At 43.6% G+C, this 18,951-nt stretch overlaps 1 protein-coding gene across 20 annotated transcripts in view; it reads right to left on the reverse strand.

Annotated features, from left to right (window-relative positions):
* Positions 1-18,951, reverse strand: part of LOC131592447 (RNA binding protein fox-1 homolog 2) — a 171,281-nt gene that overhangs the window by 126,082 nt on the left and 26,248 nt on the right. For 18 of the 20 annotated variants that reach the window (XR_009280612.1, XR_009280613.1, XR_009280614.1 and 15 more), the window contains exon 2: positions 9,626-9,676. The exons of the other annotated variants lie outside the window; for them this stretch is intronic. Coding sequence is in view for 6 of the 18 variants with exons in the window: in XM_058863963.1 (XP_058719946.1) it covers positions 9,626-9,676 (51 nt within the window). In the remaining 12 variants the exon portion in view is untranslated. The remainder of the gene's footprint in view (positions 1-9,625; positions 9,677-18,951) is intronic. 20 annotated transcript variants of the gene reach the window in all.

Here is an 18,951-nt window from a genome sequence, read left to right on the forward strand (position 1 = left end):
TTATAATGGAAATCTGACCAGAGAGCTTAAAGGGAAATCAAAATATCAGACCAATCCAAGGTTCATACATAGTAGATATTATTACTGTGAGACAGAGTGAAGGACTGACTCAGAGATGCTGAATACCCTGCACCATTTGAGTAATAAGCAAGCTCAGGAAGAAACAGAGCTGAGACAGCTGTCACAAAGAAAGGATCTTGGGCACTTTTAAGATCATATAGGAGCAGAGGAACCTCCTACCTTACAATTTAGACACACACAAAAAAAAAACCAAGAAAAACAGAGAAAGAGCAGTCATGTTGCTGTAGAATAATGTCAGTGATAACAACTGGCTTTTGACTGTCACAAAATAACTCAAATACAGGGCAGGAGAGACAAGAGGTCCTCCATGCTCAGAGAAGGCACAGAGCATGTTTAGACAAACATCCATCAGGAATTGCCTAACTTGTTATTACACACTCCTAGAAACTGGAACTCTGATCCCTTAAATTACCCTTCCACTATTTCACTACATTGAATCAGAAAATGTTGGTTTACTCCACAATATTCCATTTAAGCCTTTCTTGATACCAATTAAGCTGTCTTCAATGGACACAGTAAATAATCAATCCCCATCCTCCATATTTTCTACTCTGTCTTTTTTAAAGGAAGGAACAAGGTTGGTATTTTCCTACTATGTCAGGTTCTCTGAGCCTCCTTTTTCTTGTTCTTTCCTGGAATTTTTCCAGATTTCATCTGCGTACATCCTGAAGTGCTTAAAGTAGGTACAGTGCTCCACTTGCTGTACTAAGCTGCAAAGAATAACTGTCTTCTGCAGTTACTTGACACACCTGGAAATGTATTCCACATTTTCAAGACCACAAAAACCAGCATCACATACTCAGTTTGTTATCTCCTATTACCCCAGATCTTTCCTTGTGTATTAGTGCTTAGCCAGTTAGTCTCCATTTTATATTGCATATACAGTTTCTTTTGTTAATACAGCTTGGTTTTGTTTAATTTCACATTGTTGGATTTCAGGGCATTTCTGCAATTTACTGCGATCTTTCCAGCTTCTAATCCTACCTTCCAAACACTGCCAGTCCCTGCACATACATATTTTAAGTCGCTGTTTTATGACCCTCAATTTTGATGAGCAGTAGAGAACAGCAGAGCAGCAAAACCAGACCATGTTAGGACTCCAGATCAGACACACACACACACACAGAAAAGCAGGACATAATTGCTCCACATACGGTTTTCCAATGAGGCATTCAGCCCCTTCTTAATTTCACCTTTCATTTGTCTAGTTTATGTAAAGGTCATGTGAGACTATGTCCAAAGCCAGTAGCTTTCTCTGTCTGCCAGGCCTGCTGCCATGTCAAACGAAAAAACTAAATTGATCTGACATGATTAGCCCTTAAAAATTAGCAATGTATGTCTGCTGTTGGCTTAATTTCCTGTAGTAAAGGATCTGACCATAAGCATCTGATCTTTTTCAGCATCTTTCCACATTCTGTAACTACATCAACCAATTGAATTTCTCTGGATCTCTAGCCGCCTTTTAAAAAAATTAAGATGTGAGAATAGTATTTTTTCACATACATGCTCTTCTTTCACTTGAAAGCTGTGAGATTTCATGACGTGTATGAAACTGGAGAAAACCCACCACTGCAGCACAAAGAAGAAGGCCACCTTCCACCGTGCCCTCTGAGCAGCAGCAGTGCTGGGCAGCAGCCTTCCCTCTGGAAGAAACCAGCTTGGGCCAGGAAAGCCTGCAGAGTACCTACTTAGGCTCCCCTCTGAAAACAAATCTATTATGAGCGCTCCTCCTCCTACACCCCCACCCTGGATGTTGCTTCTGCTCACAGATCAAAGATTTTTGTGGAAACCTTTTGTCACCACCAAACGCCAGCACAGGTCGCATGAAAGGGCCCTCTCCCCATCCTTCTAAACACAACTTCCCTCGCCCAGAAGAGGCGTTCCAGAAACAGCCCCAATGGCTCGCAGAGGCCGAGCCGCGTGTGTCCGTGGCTGCGGCAGGCTGTGCCGTGCCGTGCCGTGCCGTGCCGTGCCGTGCCGTGCCGTGCCGTGCCGTGCCGTGCCGTGCCGTGCCGTGCCGTGCCGTGCCGTGCCGTGCCGTGCCGTGCCGTGCCGTGCCAGGCAGCCCGAGGCGGCGGGCCCGGGCCGCGGGCGGGGCGGGGCGGGGCGGGCAGCGCTGGCCGTGAGCCGGCTGCCCTCTCCCGGCAGCGCAGCGCCAGCGCCGCCCGGCCCCGCGGGCCACCCCCGCCAGCACGGCTCGGCAATAGAGGCCAGAGACGAGGCTTCCAAGAGCACGGCTTGTCCGTCAGCAACGCGCTGCGGCACCTTTGGCTGCCTAAAAATAACAGCTGCACAGCGGTTTACAAAAAATTAAAATCTATATGTATGTGTGTGCACTGAGGATCCCAAGTTCCCACTCACCCGAGAGCTTAAAAAGCACCTCCGTTTCAAGTTAGTGATGTAGGGAAGAACTTTTTCCCCACAAAAAACACCTAAAGCATGGACTTGTTGCCACAGGATGCTGTGGATGCCAAAGGTTTAGACAGGCTCCGAAACCATTTAGAGAAATTCAATAAAGAAAAAAAAATCTATCACAGGTGACTTTAAAAAAGAATAAAAATCTATAGCCAGGAAATCCCAAAGCCACAGGATTGCTTCAAGAGCACAGCAGAGGGGAAGTATCACCGAATCTTGGCGCTGCTCCCTCTGTTTTAAGTACTTGCTATTAGACCCTGTCAAAGCCAGAACACTGGAAGGCAGAGACCTTCTGTCTGACCTGGAATAGCTGCTTTCATGCCCTCAATAGGATATCGTAGCTATCAACAGGCCGTTTTCTCTGCACCATTTGGTTTTAGTCCTACAACCGATCCAGACTACTTCTAACACACATGCTACACTCTGGCGTAATCATTCAGAAGGGAAAATCTAAACAAGATGCTGTCCCTGCTGCCAAAGGAACTGAGGGGCTTGGGAACCTCCAAGACAGACATGGAGTAACACTCATATGGTCATCAGAGGAGAAAAAGTGGTCTCCCGGTACTCTCTCAAGGATGACTCACATCCCCACTCCTTAACCCTTAAACAGAGATGAGAATGATGCTTGAATCAGAGGACCCAAACATGAAAGGAATTTGTATTACATCATCCAAGCCCATTTCCTGCCAACGCCTTACAACGCCAGAGCTTTGGCCGGACTATTCATCAGCAAGGTATTTGTTACTTCCCTTGAATAGCTGTTTATAGGGCTTAAGGAGCTTACTTCGAGGAAGTCTTTCCATGTACCTGAATTAGGTGCACTCCTTAACTATTTCTTCTCTTACAACTTTTTTCCACGTTGTTACTTATTATCTTTTGCTATTGATTATGAGAAAGGCATGCACTGGCATGGAGTTCACTGGATGTGTTTATGGAAGGTATTCAGGGCTCTGCATGGAAAGGATTCCGTGCCTTGTATTCAGAAATTAGAAAGGCAGCAGACATGAGGGAAGAGGGGAATAAATATACAGCCAGAGTGATCTACTTGCAAGACTCATGTCAACTGCAAGACATCATCCTTCCTGTATTATTTAAGAGGTTTGCTAGGAAATAAGCTAAACAAAGGAAAGGAGACATTTGGGGGAATGTGGCCAATATAAGCACAGAGACTTGGTTCAGAGTGAAATTTCAGAATTGGTTTATAACCAAGCTAACCTATTTGGTGGTTTATGTCTTACAACTGTTTTTTTAATCCCACTTATTGTATCTTTCCTGCAGCTTCTCAGGGATATAGTCTGGGTTTGAGAAAACAAGGAACCACTTCTTCATGCTTCAAGTGATCTAGCAAGATAACTTCAAGCAAGATCTGATCAGGACAGTTCTGGATTCAAGGGAGATGTATCACCAGATTAGTCTCAGTGGATCTTGCTTTTCCAACTCATTCTTAACTGTTTAAACTTCAATCTGTAACCAACTCCTCCTTCAGTTTTTAGCTTAACATTCTGTTCTTTATTTTCCTTCTCACATATCACAGTTTACATTGTTTTAACTCTCTTCACTCTCTCAAAATGTTTTTACCTTCTGAATGTACAGAGTTTTAAGTAGCGTCTGATGCAATCTGGTAAAGGACTTCTCAAGTTCCTTCCTCCTGCAATGTTAAATGGCTTTCCATAATCACACCTGAACTGGCCCAAACTCTCCATAGCTTTGAGAAGCAGTAACATCCCAGCAGCTCTCTCACTAAACACTCTTGAACCCCTTTGTGTGCAGCTGCCTCACAGATGCTTCTCATCTCCTGAATAAATTGGACATTTTTTCCCAGACTACATTCTCAGAAATGAAGCTCATTATTTTCTGTGGGACACTGCAGTTAGGTCAGTAATAGAATATCCCGTCAGTCCTGCCTAGGACACTGTGGAAATGTTTCACTGCTTGCCTGAAGAGAGGCTGTAGAAGCCAGGACACAGCAGATTTGGCAGACTTATTCTAATCCACCTAATTTTAAACATAAAGAAAGCACTTAGAGCAGTTTTCCCTCATTAGCTTGGTCCCATCCCAAATTTTGGGTTGACTGCTTTCAAGCCAAGAGGGACTCCTCAAAAGTACCAGGAACAACAAGCCTGGTCCTCTCCATTTTATATGGAGGATCTCAGAAGCTTCCTGATCTTTGTCTTGGCAATGTACTCACAGAGTATGGTGTTAAAACTTTATTTGAGCCTCTCTAGAACCTCTCCCTGCTCCTGAGTTTAAAAATTTGTATTAAATGCACTTTTCAAATGACGAGTGTAAGCAACAAACAACCCAAAACCACACAAACCGTGCTCCTTTCTAGCTCCTGGATAGCTTAACACTTCCACTGTCATTACCTCACAGGTTACAGAGCCACATAACATACACATGGAAAGGTTTATTTTCATGGACAGTTACTAGGAGGAAAAGAAATTAAAAACTAAAACCTTTCAGGAAGACTACTTAGATTTGAACTTTGAGACAGGGAGTCTTTGTTACAAAACTGACCAAGCAGGGCACTAAAGAGACTGTGGTTGGTGCTATCATGGTACAAGTGAAAACAAACAAGTGACCAAACCATTTTCCTCCAGGATGACATTTTTATTTGCCTCATGGCAAGAGCATCTCAAGTCTGTTGGTACTAAATCAAGAGATTTTTTGGGTGGATATCCCAATCAGTGTTGGGCCACCTAGATGCTAATCAAGTTGTGGCAATATTCCTAAATTCACACTTCATCCACATAATGGAGAAGAGGGAAATAGGTGAAGGATAAGTGAAGGAGTTTCAGCTGAGAAAGGACAGGTTTCCCCCTATGAACCCCGTTGAGATCCCTGCTGCTTGCTGCCAAGAGACCACCAATGAGCAGCAGTGCCTCTGTGCAGGCAGCTCCAACAGGAAGCCTGGTGACCTGCTGTCCTGCCTCCCCACGTGAGCCCTCACCCACCCTTCACATCTCAGGATGAAGGTCTTCCTTGCCAAACTACCCACATCAGAAGGGACTGGGCAAAGAAAACAAATAGGGAGGAAAAAAAAAGCAATGGGGAGGCTTCCTGTTCTCAGAGGCTGCCACCAGTGCTGTTCAGTTTCCCCTCACCAGCTTGCGGCCCCCCAGGGAAGGCAGCGCACACATCCGCCTGGAGCCTGCGATGCCCCGTCAGATATTCCAATGCAGCAAGTGAGTAAAGACCCTGGGGAAAAGGCCGACAATTGGAGATGATTTAACAGCATTTCACCTTAAGCTTGAACTCAAAACTGAGAGGATACTGATAAAGCTGTTCCTAGCAGTTGCCATAGGCACCCACTACCTTGGGCTGCAGCCTCATCTACATACAGGAGAACAACAGGTCAGGGCTGGTGAGTGCTCAGATGGAAAACAAGCCACCGAAATTAAGCTGTTGAAGGAAGTGTCACTTGTGATAGGTAATGGTTTCCACCACATTAGCACCAAGCCAATGGCCCAGTTTGATTTAAGAATTGTACTTAGGGAAGTACAAGCTTTTAAAAGAGGCTTCAAACCAATATCCTAACCCGTTGTGATAGCTGAGGATCACTTTCCATAACAGAAGAGGTATAATAGCTCTAACATCCTGACCCAGTTCTGGTGTGTGAAATTACCTCCTGCTTCCATAAACTCTCTCTCCTCCTCTCTTCCCACCAGTAGCAGCAAAACAAGGTGTTCTTGCTCATTTTGCTTCCTGTTGGGGAACAAAATTATTCTGTGCAGCTGCAAAATTCTGCCACAGAAGTGCCAGTATTTGGCACTCTAACAAATCGCAGATATCATGTCTAATAAATTTGGACATGAAAAGCACTAGAGCAATATAATATAGGTCTTGTCTATATAAAAAAATTAAGCTGGCACAGTTAGCATGGAACAGCCTTCTGGAAGGAGAATATGTATTCTTGATGAGTTTGTCTGTATGTAAAAGCTGTATCAGTATAGCTGTACCAGTCATTTTCCATGTTGAGACCAACTCAAAGTACCTCAGAGCTGTTTGTCACAGCTTGGGAAATGAAGCAAGGAAGTCTTGGTTCACTGCCTGTTAGGCAGGCGCTTGCATTACAAAAAAAGAAATACCATTTTGTTGGCAGACCTAACAGAGGGATGAAAAACTGAATAGTCCCCAGGGAATAAGCTCTCCTCAGCAAAAGACCTGGTTGTCATCTCAGTTAGCAATGTTACACTATGTTACACCAATGTTCCCTCATTTTCCTCTTACCAGGAGCTTTGTCCCTGCCATCAGCCTAGCTCTGGGAAAAGGAAGGGTATCCTGCCACTCCTGAACGTTCACTAGGCATCCACAGAGCAAACCTTGAATTCTGACAACAGTTCCACATAGCTCTCAAGCTCCTTACAGGACTGTAACATAGATGCAGTAGTGCAACTCCTTGGCAAAAGAAAGCCTCTTTTTAGGAAAACTCATACAATAATGATTTAGCACACATGCTCCCCAGGTCCTATCACCACAAAAAGTCCAGCAAGCCAGCACTCAAGCAGGGCAGGTGAGGAACAAGGGGGCTGCACAACAACACAGAGCTTTGGGTTATCATAAAGCGATCATACAAGACCAGGATTCTGAGATAAAGAGCCTCAACATGAACCCATCTCATTTGTTTCAGTACTGCTACCCATGCATGATGACAAGAGAATACTTAAATACTTGGGAAAAGATACAAAATAAACTCTGTTCTGGAGACCTAAGCATTCCCAAATGGCCAAAGTGAGGACTCAAACCAATCACACATTTTCACTGTCAGGAATAAAAACCCCAATAATCCGGAACATCTGGGTATGATTTAACCACTAGAGGGTGTAAAAACAGCACAGTGAAAGGTTTGCAGCCAGAAATTAACCGCATTCAGAGCCTGAAGGAACGAAAAAGGCATTCAAACAAGTGAAGGAGGAGTAGGAGACTACATAAAGTGAAAGAAAGGGCTAGTCACAATCTGACTACTGTGGTCACAGGATGAAAAGCCCTAAAAATAAGCTCTCCTTTGCTATTTCTCCTTAAGAAAACAGTGGGGGAAAAAAACCCACAGTACAAGTACTTACAGTAAAGAAGAACAATGGGGAAGAGCACGATACACTGACTTACCCTCATCAGCTCGAATCAAGCTCCGAATTTGAGGAAATCCAACACAACTGCTCCTGTATCTCAGCAATTCCTTTGTTACAGGGTGAGGACCCCCTACACATATTCCCCACACCACTTCCTCCTTTTGCAGTGCAAAAAGGCAGGTGATAGATAAGCCATTGCTGATTCTCCCACACCAGCCCCAGCCTGTGGCAACAGAAGACTTCTTTTTCTGCTGCTATCAAGTTAGAGGCTTGCAATCAGATTAGCTAAAAGCCTTGAAACCTCATTAGTGAAAACCAGATCTGAATTTAAGCTGCTTCAGGGACACAAGCAAGACAGAAGAACAAATACTTACTACAGACCAAAATGTCGTAGAGAGCAGGAAGAAAAAAAACAAAACAAACGAAAACCATCCAAAAAATATTTTTACAAGCATTTGCTAAATGAAAACACAAAAGTTAAACTGCAGCTGTTTGTTCTCCAAGAAAATTCCATAAAGCTCTCTGCCATCCAAAATACATGCACACACTTGCTAACACTCATTACTCCCTGTGCTCACCCACATAAAGTTCGCCAGGGCTGTCCAGGCTGTAATTCTCATTTCACACACTGGCTGTAGTACAGCTTCCCATGCCCATCTCTGCTGATCTGGCAACCAGCCAGCAATAGCAGTTCTGGACTTTCAAATCAGAAGAGTTCTTATGGGATGAGAAAGAGGAAACCTGTGAAGTGGGATATATTGGTAGGTATCAAAACACCCTAAAACTCCCCAAAATAGGCAGGTAAAGTGAAGCACCAAAATAGGGTACAAAAGGTGCTACCACAAGGGGAAAGCCAAAAGCAGCTATAAACCATTTTAAGGATCTGACTGGTTCTGCCTAGCTTACCTCACTTAGCCTAGACAGAGTAGGAACACAATTCTCACAGCATCCCAGTGTGTAGTATTTATTTGTGCTAGTTAGCAGTTATATATCCCAGAAGACATTCTGAATAATTTCCTCCTATAAACTTATACACACATACCAAGCACCAAAGATTTAAGCTCTTCAGTTGCTGAGGCTGCACTATGCTGCACTTCCTTCATAAAAACATCTCCCATTAAGCTGTTATTACATATACCCAGACCTCATCAAGAGATGATGAAAATCGCTTTCTTTATATAGCAGTACCTGAGAGTATTAAAGAATTTGATTTTGGTTTTGTTATTTGCACATTACTGAAATGTGCTGCATTATTGATTTTCCGTGCATATTAATTTCCTGCTACACCGGTTCATACCCTGCTTTGCAGTAGCACTGCAGAACACTGAAAAAACCTTCATTCTCAAAAGGGAGATTTAATGTGTGACAGTTGTATCTTACAACCATTAAATTTCATTTGTTCCAAAGCATCTCCTCCTTCTATCGTACAAATTCATCAACTGGGATTTCTCTGTCTTCTGTCAGGAGGCAAGAGAACGCTTACAGATGCAGAGCACTGAACAGTGTCATTTTTACTGCTGTAGGAGAGCATCCTGAATAAGAGCAAGGAGCAGGGGCCCTCCAGGACTTGAAAGGAATGCAAGACAAGTTCACAGATATTAGAAACAACCCAATAGGATGTGTCATTCCCTAGTCCACCAGCAAAGCAGACTCTCACAAAAACTCAGTGTTGTTTTGCTCCCCAGATGCCAGAATTACAGCAATAAGTATAAAACAGGGCCAAGCATGTACTGGCACTGAACATCTACATTCATTAACACTGAGGAGATACAGGGGGAGCTTAGGACAGAGATCCTAAGCTGTGACATTTTTAAGAATCAAGAATTTCCTGAGCTGTTGGTAATGTGGATGATATTTAACCCCTTACCAGGCGCCTTGCCACATACTGCTGGAAGCCATAAAAACCCATTCAATTAATCACATATGTCTCCATAAACAATCCACAATAGAACAAAACTATTTCCACTCCATAACATGAGAGCCAGGAAGCTGTCAGACAAAACACCCCTAAGCGTACAGAGATGCACGGACACATGCATTTACTGCAATCAGACACTTACTTGATTGTCTCTTGCTGGATATCCATGATAACTTGAAGTCAGAGGCTCGTTCTGCAAGACAAGAAAACAAAGAGCAAAGGTAGGGGTTACAAAGAATAGAAAGCAAGAAAATATAGGCCTGTCTTAACTCAGCCAAAGACAAGAACCTGCATGAAATGGGGGAAGAACGAGCTAAAGTATTCTGCCAACTTCCTTTTTTCCATGTATGCCAATACACCTAAAATTTATTTTCAACTGCATATGCCAAATTGTGTAGAAGAAAAGAAAAAAAAAATCAAAGCCATAAAATAAGCATAAACTAATCCTACTCTACCCTCCGTAATATCAGTTATGAATAATTTTGGTCCTTTTCCAAAATTTTTTTATTTGCAAACACATTTACTATCATGAAAACTGAACAAAACAGAACATAAAATTACAGACGCTATGATGCGCCTCGTCCAGTCTTGAAGAAATGCTTCCCTAAACATCAGCTGTAAATGTGTCATATTTTTCCTTTTCAAAACTATATTAATAGTTTAATATGAACTTAAAAAGCAGTCAATGTAACTTCAAACACCCCAGTAAGCCTGTGCAATACCTCAACACTCCCAGCAGGAAATCAATCCTCTAGGCCTTATTTCTTCAGCTCAGAAGGGGCTCTGAGCCTACACATTTTGTGATATTGGCAGCTCCATCATCCTGCTCTGCAGGAATATATGAACCTCCAACATTTCTGGAATTTCTCCATTCCCAGAAAAATTCCCAGACCCATCTCTATTTTAGCAGTGCAGTGGGGATTAAGATAACATAATACTTCCTAAATGTTTATTTCTGTTTCTTAATGTATTTTTGGTTCCTCTCCCTCCAACACATCCTCTTTGGAATGGGGAAAGGGCACTCACACACCTCAGGCATGCATCTTCCTGTCTGAGCAGAGGATAAACTAAACTAGACAAAGTCTGTATCAATTCCACCCTGGTACTCCTGTGCATTCGCAAGCAACTCCCAGAAGAATGCTAGGAGGAGGAGAAGGAGGAGGAGGAAAGGAAAGGAAAGAGCCACCCTCCACAATCACTTTTTAAGTCTATCTCCTGTTATGAATTATGAGGAGGAACTCTAAGTCAGCCCTGTACTTTCTCCAGCAGCTCTTGGGGAAGGAGAGGAGGGAGAGAGAGGCCCTGACAAAACACAGCAAAATAATCTCAAATTGTCAAAAGCAAATAAATACATTATGGGCATGAAGCTGACTGAGATGTACAATCATTGTTGGGAAAGAGATTTTTGTTGAGATGTTTTAGGTTTTGTGCTTGGGACATTTGAGTGAAAGGCCAGCTCCTACCAAAGAGAGGTCTACTACCCTACACAAGGCATGTGGCCACTGGCACAATTTCAGTTTACACAAAACACTTTAATGCAATTCTTGCTGAAAAGCAAGGTGCTAAATATTTCAGTGCAGAGACTAGCAATGCTATTTAGAGTTTGTATCCATCCTCCCTCTCTTCCTCTTTACTTCAATCCTGCCCAGGGGATTCTCTGTGGAAACCTGCCAGGAAACATTCACCCTCTCCTCATGCTCTCATGCTACAGTAGCATGCACAGTATGAAAGCTTCAAGGACAACAAAACTTTTGGCAGCCAATTTTTGGGGATTAACAGTAATTAATTAGGCTGGCCACCGTGTGAGTACATTCTTCTCAAATACTAACACAGCCAGAAAGCAGGTTAAGCACAAAACTCCACAAACGATTCAGAAACAGAAGGAAAGATAGAAGTTGGAAGAAGCAAATGGAGACCCTCAACTACAGCACCACTCAAAGCTTTCAGGTTTTAACTATGAACTTAAGTAAGAAAAAACAGCACCATGATGAAAACACATGGTTAGTCTTTTTCTCCCCCAGTGTAAGTACACCTTAAAAGCACTGTGATTGTTTATCCCACAAACTACAGTTTACCAATGCATGTCTAAATACCATAAACATCCACCCTGTACCAAGACAGATGGTCTTCTATTCCAGGCATGCTTTTAACAGTACTTATACACACACCTGCAAGGTCAGTATCTCAGACAAGTTCCTGTGCAAGCCTCTCTCAACACCCTGAAAACCAGAAGGATTTCCACACAGAGAATAAGGAATTAATGGGCAAGCTGCCCTTACAGATACTAAAGATAAGGGCAGTGAATGCAAGTTGAAAGTTATAAGAAAGGAAAACAAAATTGTTAGTTTCAGGATGATGTTCTACACATAAGGGACTAGTAAGAGGGACTGTCATCATGAGGCTGTGGCAGAAAAGAGACAGAACTGAACTTTATGAGATTTCCTGAAATCAAAGAACCTGGAATCCAAGAAACCACATCTAGAAACAGAACAGTTTCGAGTAGAATCAAATCACAAAAGTGTGAAGACAAAGATGACTACAGAGATCTGAGGACAGCCCACAGCACGTAAGAAACCAGAAAGAAACAAGAAAAATTGAATGGCGGGGGAAATGCCACACATCCCACAATCCACGCTTTATTTTTTGGAAGACAAACCTCACAGAATATGCAGGCTAAAAATGTCCGAGAGATATGGCTGCATCAGGAGGTAAAAGGAGAGGTGAAAGAGCATTACATTAGTGAGAGTTCCAAGATAGCAGAGGTTAGAAAGAGGGCAGCAGCTGGAGCATTAAGGTCACAAAAAGGCCAAAGATATCTCTTTGCCTTTCATACAGCAATGCTACCACCAAGTACTGGACTCTTTGCAAAATCCCCGCTGTGCGTATCATTGCTCTAATTGAACTTAACTCTCCAAGAGAAGGCAGGAAGCGCCTAGGGAAACCGTCTCCTGCCAATAATCTCCAGTGCTGGCAATTTTACAGGTCACTAATGGTGAATCTGGGGCCTGCTGCATGATTATTCCATACGGAGTTGGCCTTTGTTGAAAACTAAACAGAGCAAGAAGTGAAAGCGTTAAACTCCTGCAACTGGAACAGCACAGCCCAGCAACATCCCGACAGAAAACCCCTGCTAGGCAATCCAAGGCAGCAGAGGATGGGGATACAGCTCAATCTCCTCTTCTGACTGCACAAAACAAAACTAATCTCACAAAATGGAAGTGAGAAAGAAAGAGGGAAGGTTTGACACATAAGTACCCACCACAAACAGAGGGAACCTGCCTGCTGGCAGCAGCCCGATGGGAGAGGGATTCCCCAGATAACTCCATTTCTTTTGCACAGCTCCCTCCTGCCAATTACATTCTCTTTCAATGCCAACATGCAACTAGACATTCATAAAGAAATTGAGTTAGGTGACACTAGCCTGCAAAATCAAATCAAACTGCCACTGAGATATTTCATTACTTTGTTTACCACTGAAAGGCATTTCTCAGGTACTGCAATTTGCTCTAGAGTAGGGAGAATAAAACTAGAAGCTAATACCATAAATCAGCTTTCTGCAACACATATTGGGATTTTATTCAAACCATATGGATGACCTCACACATGGGCTTCGACACTTCCATAGGATATGTGACCATTGTGGCTGTACCCCAGTGAAAGCCTCTGTGCAGGCCAACTAGATTTGACAGGATAAAAGTCACAACTCAGTAAAATCCACTAAGTCTTTTCCACCCCTTTATTTCAAAGTTTTCCCATTCTTTAATTTCCCAGCCTTGCTAACACAAGACCTCTTCCACTGGCACTTGCAGTAGTAAGGTCTGCCACAAACTGCAAGTCACCGGTACTGCCTCAGGTCAGAAGATAAACTCAGCACAGTCATTTGCAGTCGACTGAAGCTCAAAGCAGATGCTTCTGCCAGAGCAGAACAGCCAGGCTTCAGAATTTTGGGGTTTTTGATACCTATCAACTCAAAAAAATTCTAAGAGCTGCTGAATTAGACACATCTTAAAAACATAAGGAACTGTGAATAAACCAAGATGCCATTAAGAAGTGATCATCTCTGCTGGCACTAGCTTATGAAAGGCCTCAAAGGACTGGAATAAAGTGATTCCTCTAGGGAAACATCACAGCTCTAACACATAATGGAAAGTCTGAAAGTCCTTCTACACATTTCTTAAAATTAAAAATAAATTTTAGCTTAAAAATTCAATAATCCTATTTTTGGACTAACCTGACCCCAGAATGAATCAATTTTACATCACAACTTGCCATTTTGCCAGATGCAACAATCACTGATCAGCAACTGTTTCCTGACAGCTGAATTAAACCCAGAGTCTGTAGACTGAAACTTTGCTCGTATGAACCATTAGCTTAGCGAATTCATCCGCATTTCTCCCAGCCGGAAAATCAATTCTGCTGAATCCCAGCTTCAGCTTGAAGTGCTGAGTCCTTTCCATTGCAAAGATAATCTCAGAAACATGACCAAGCAATCTCTTCTCTGGATCTGCAGCATTCCTGCTTTCATGACAACGCCAGGAAAAGTGGAGTGAAGTTAATGTAGTCCTTTCAAGTTCCATAACCACCCGCTGGGTGGTTATGAACAGCAGCAGCAAAACTCACAGGAACAGCTCATCTGTCTCTGCTCTGGCTGCCCCCAACAGCTACGGGTGGTGCAGCAACCTGGTGGCTTGGAAAGACGTGACAAGGGAGAGTCCCTGCACCAGAAAGCCAGAAACCTTGGACTACACAGAGCAATGAAAAAAAAAGCAACAAGAAATTACTTGTTCCTCCCAAAAGCAAAATGGGATTTTGAAGTGATGAGATAGCACAAGCTACACATTTATCAGAGACTTGTACTAGACAAACAGAAGCCGCTTTTTTAGAGCACAGTGAATAAGATGTTCACAATAAGAAAAAAAAAAAAAGGCTGAAAACACTGGCTATGAAGCTATTAATCTGAAAGTGACAGTAGTGAAAAAGTAAAGATCGTGAGCCAGGCAGAAATCTCAATGCTGCTCATCACAGCCCAGTGGTTTCACCATCTTTTTTGTTTTACTTCTTGCATACAGGAAAGACAGAAACTCTGTGCTGGGGAAAGGCAAGGTGGGTGGGGGGATTGTCTTGAAAAAGGCTTTCTAGTACTTAACTATGGGAGAGCACTGCTAAAACTGTAAATGCCTTGATCTTATTATCAGTTGCTAAGAAAGTAAGCAACTCTTAATCAGGTCCTTACTTGCACAAATTATTGCATATAAACAAAAAGGAAATAACCATTTCTCTGTCCAAATGTATCTGATGCATTCAGTCTGCCTTCTCAATTGTGTGTGCTGTCTGCTACCCCAAATTGTCTTTGGATAAAATTAATGGGGAAAGTAGCATCTAAGGGTGAATTGCCAATTATTAATGAAAAACTGAACTAAGTAGTTTTTAAATGGATCTTGATGTCACCCTTCTCCCTCGATACTTATCCTAATTTGATATACAGCTCTTGCTAATCACTCTGCAGCACCAATAACTGTGTCTATAGTATAGGACGCTTCCCTTCAGCTGTCTTCACTTTCAATTAAACTTGCTTCATGGCTTTGGCTGTTTTCCACATGTGCAGACGTCATCTAGCAAAGACCTTCCACTTATTTGCTTCCTTGTTAGTGCCCTGACATCAACAACCTGTACAATTTGCTGGATGCAAGTAGCAGGACTTACATTCTAGTTTTCACCTGCTTCTCACCCACCCACACCCCTGCTCCCTCATTTTTTTAAGTGTATTTGGGGCCTACGAGCTTGAGATTTTGAAAAAAAGCCACCACACCAAGTACACTGCGCAGGGCCGCCCTTGATGGCTGGGAAGAATGCGGGCTAGCACAGGCCTGGCTTCCGACACCCATCCCAATGACTGAGACCACTTCTTGAGGGAGGGAAAAGCAGGGCTGCAGCTGCCAGCGCAGGGCTCTGGCTGTGGGGACCCACAGGAGAAGAGAAGCGCCCACGAGTTCCCTGCTCTGCAGCCCAGTAGAGGCCAGGACAGAGGCTCATCCGGCCCCTCTTCCTTCCTGGAATTCTGGCCCCGTTGCTGCAGCGACAGCAGCCTCCGGCCTAAGCCCCCCCCACCCCGCTCCAGGCTTCCCCATATCCTAAAAATACCGTGTTTTCCGCAGGAGGACAGACAGAGCAGGAGAGCTGCCGTGCCGCCGTGTCCCCGGTGCCTCAGAGAGCTCCAGGGAACGCAGCTCCCACCTGCAGCCTCTCACCCACTCCAGCCCCACAGCATGAAGGGGTCCCTGTCCTGGGTGTCTGCTCCAGCCTCCCAGCTCCACCAAGGGGGACACCCAGCTCTGTAGCAGGGACATGGCAGGCACAGCCCCGCGGAGCCCAGAGCCCCCTGTGGGACCGCAGGTCATCCGCGCGGCCATCGGGAAGGGGCAGGAGCCCGGCAGAGCCCAGCTGGAGGGAGGCCAGGCCTGCCAGAGGCTCCCCGGGCGGGAAGCCCAGTGACACAGTAAAGACAAGAAAGGAAAGTGATGTCAGATTAATAAAAATAGTCTCCTGCCCTGACCAGAGTTTGAATAGTTTGGAGCAGTTGGCTAGGGAAGGTGCTCAGACAGAACAGGTTAACTTTGGGATGGCTGCATCCCTGTTGAAGAGAGCCCCAGTGATGCCACCCAAACGTGTCAGTGCAATTTTCTGTATTTTGAAATATGTATTTTCTTAACTCAAATCTCCAGGTGCTTCTTTTTTGTGAAACTATATGTATACAATAGGAAGAATAACTGATTGGCATAGCAGAGGCTGCAGAATGGAATACAGACAAATACACAACTGACCAAACCACACAGAAAAGTTTAAATACTTTCAGGTCTGTTAAAATATTCATGATGCAACAAGTTTACAAATACATGCTCAGGCTTTAAGCTGATGGTGTCAATATGAAGTTACGGTACAGATATCTAATGCCGCAGAGAAGGGGAATTTTCATATAAAAAAAGCACTTCAACAGCTAAAATTGAAGTATTTTACATTTATTCTTTATAACAATGCTGATTCTTCCCTGACTTTTTCCAAATAATGGAAGTAGCTCTCTGGTCAGAAGCAGGCCTTCCCCCAGCTAGGTTTTTCATTTCCCAGATCAGCCAATGGATGTTTCCAGTCACTCAAATAGATGAGATTTCATTGATTTAGTGTAATTTAAATGTACAAAATGCACACTTTCTTTGGACTACATATGGTAGCATCCTCATCCTGCTCCAGGCATAAAGAGAATATAGTCTGACTCTGCTGGTCCATGACCTACAGTGGCAACAATAGATCCAGTGCAAGTTAAAGCCCCTGGGAATACTGTGCACTGTGTGACGTCTGTGATCCAGCAAATACAAGGACACTCTGCATGCACAGAAGTCAATAGCACAAAATATTGATTTCCCTCCTCTTTTACTAAGCAGAAGCATTTTAAAATGGCAGTTCATCTTCATTTGTACTCTTACTCAACAGAAACAGGACAGGGCTCATAACACAACTCTAAAATCCAGCACTGGGGGCACCTTTGGATGCCATAATTGTTACATGGGGCTGAGGAAGCATTTCACACATAATTTACACTAAGCCAACTCATTACAGGGCAACATGCTCATGGCATGAAAATCTGGCTTGCTCAAACATGATGAATACAAGCTTTCACAAGGTGAAGAGGAGTACAGAGTTTTGCTTTAGTAGATGGCTTCACTGTTCTGTTTTCTTAAAAAACAGGATGGAGAATACAGGAGAGAACAGGACGAGAGATCCATGACACCATGGATCCAGAAGGGAAGTCAGTTGATCACAAACTTCTTGGCTGATTTTACAAATATTCACGGGCTGTTGCTCAAAGGCTACAAAGAAACAAAAGTACTCCTACTTTGCAAACGAAATTATAGTTGTCATATTACCTTCAGAAGAAAAAAGCTGAAGCTAATTTGTCAGCTGGGCGTGAAGAGGCTGTGATATAAAATTAAATCTGCCTTGCTCTAAGGGAAATTGGCACAAAAAAGAGATAGAGGTTCAACAGCACACAACTCTGACAAAATCATACTGTATACTAAGTGCTGCAGGCAAATAGGTGTAAGAGAAATTTTTTGTGCCCTGGACACACTGTCCTGATTGCATAAGCTGCCCTACATAGTTACAGAAATTATTTTCCCAGGTTCACATTACAAACCACCTTCCCTTTCCCCAAAGACACAAATCGTTCAAGCAGTTTAGCCAAATGCAGTTGCATCTCTGGAACACTGCAAGTGCCCACAGCCAGCTTGAGAAAGAAGAGAAGTGAAGTGGGCAAGCTGATGGGCTGGAGCTCTAATGGCAAGGGGTTAAAAAGCCTGGAGGAGGGAGAAAGCAGAGGGCCTGGGGCAGCCTGCCTCAGCAGCCAGGGCTGTTTCTGATTAAGCCTGCAGGGTTGTGGAGCTGCACAGGAAGCGCCGGGGGGCTGGGGGTCTCAGAGCCGCCATCCCAAACACACTAGAAATCTTTGTGTTCCAGCAGCACCATCTGGAAACTGTTAGAGAGAAACAACTCCCAGGCCTTCCTTCGCAAAATAGAAAAAAAAGAAAATAAATCCACTCTTAAGACCATTAAGTCTGGCCTCTTCATCCCCCTCCTGGAAAGCTCCTCTCCCTGCAACAGCAGGGAACAAAAGAGCATGTCTAAAAGGGAATGAACCCCGTCTTGTGCTGCTGCAAGAGCAACTTGCACAGCATGGCAGCTCCCTCTGCTTACAAGGGACACCCTAAAGTGCATCACAATGCAGAGCACTAATTTCACCTAATATGATCAACTTGGGGAAAACATGGACAGCAAGTCATTCTGCAGCTAGAATATCCCCAAATGGGAGCTGTGCACACTCAGGGATACCCTGAATTCCAGCCCCTGGAATCTGCCATTTTTCTGCCATAAATCATCACACAGATTTGAGAGAACCCACTCCAGCAGAGACGAGTATTCCAGACACACACAAAAGATTTAATTCTGCTCTTAAGGGGACAGAAGGACCATGATGCAAAGCACATCATCATGGTGATGGCTCCCCTACTGCCTCAGAGGTACCAAGGATGAGAAGGGCAACAGAGTCTGATCCAGCCATTTCAATCCCTAGGCTCCTTCTAATAAGGGAACAGCCTCTTAGTGCCTCAGCACATGTTCTGAAGACAAAGAGGGTATCTGTCTCCAAAGTGCCATTCACCAGTATTTTAAAAGGGAAAAGTAGAGGTCATGACTGTTTAATATTACCAGAATAAATCCTCATGTAATAATTTATTAGAGAGTCACTCCCCTTGTAAGGTTTGCTATCTCCATGAAAAAATAAAACCTGCTTTTACCCTTCCCTCTTTGCTTTACTTTTATTCATCTCTCACACACACATCAGTATTTTTCAGGGTTTTTCTTCTAATGAGACACCAGAGTGGTACGCATTTGCCGACAAAAATATAGAGAAGTATCAAA

This window comes from Poecile atricapillus, chromosome W (assembly GCF_030490865.1).
Source record: "Poecile atricapillus isolate bPoeAtr1 chromosome W, bPoeAtr1.hap1, whole genome shotgun sequence".
Taxonomy (NCBI): domain Eukaryota; kingdom Metazoa; phylum Chordata; class Aves; order Passeriformes; family Paridae; genus Poecile; species Poecile atricapillus.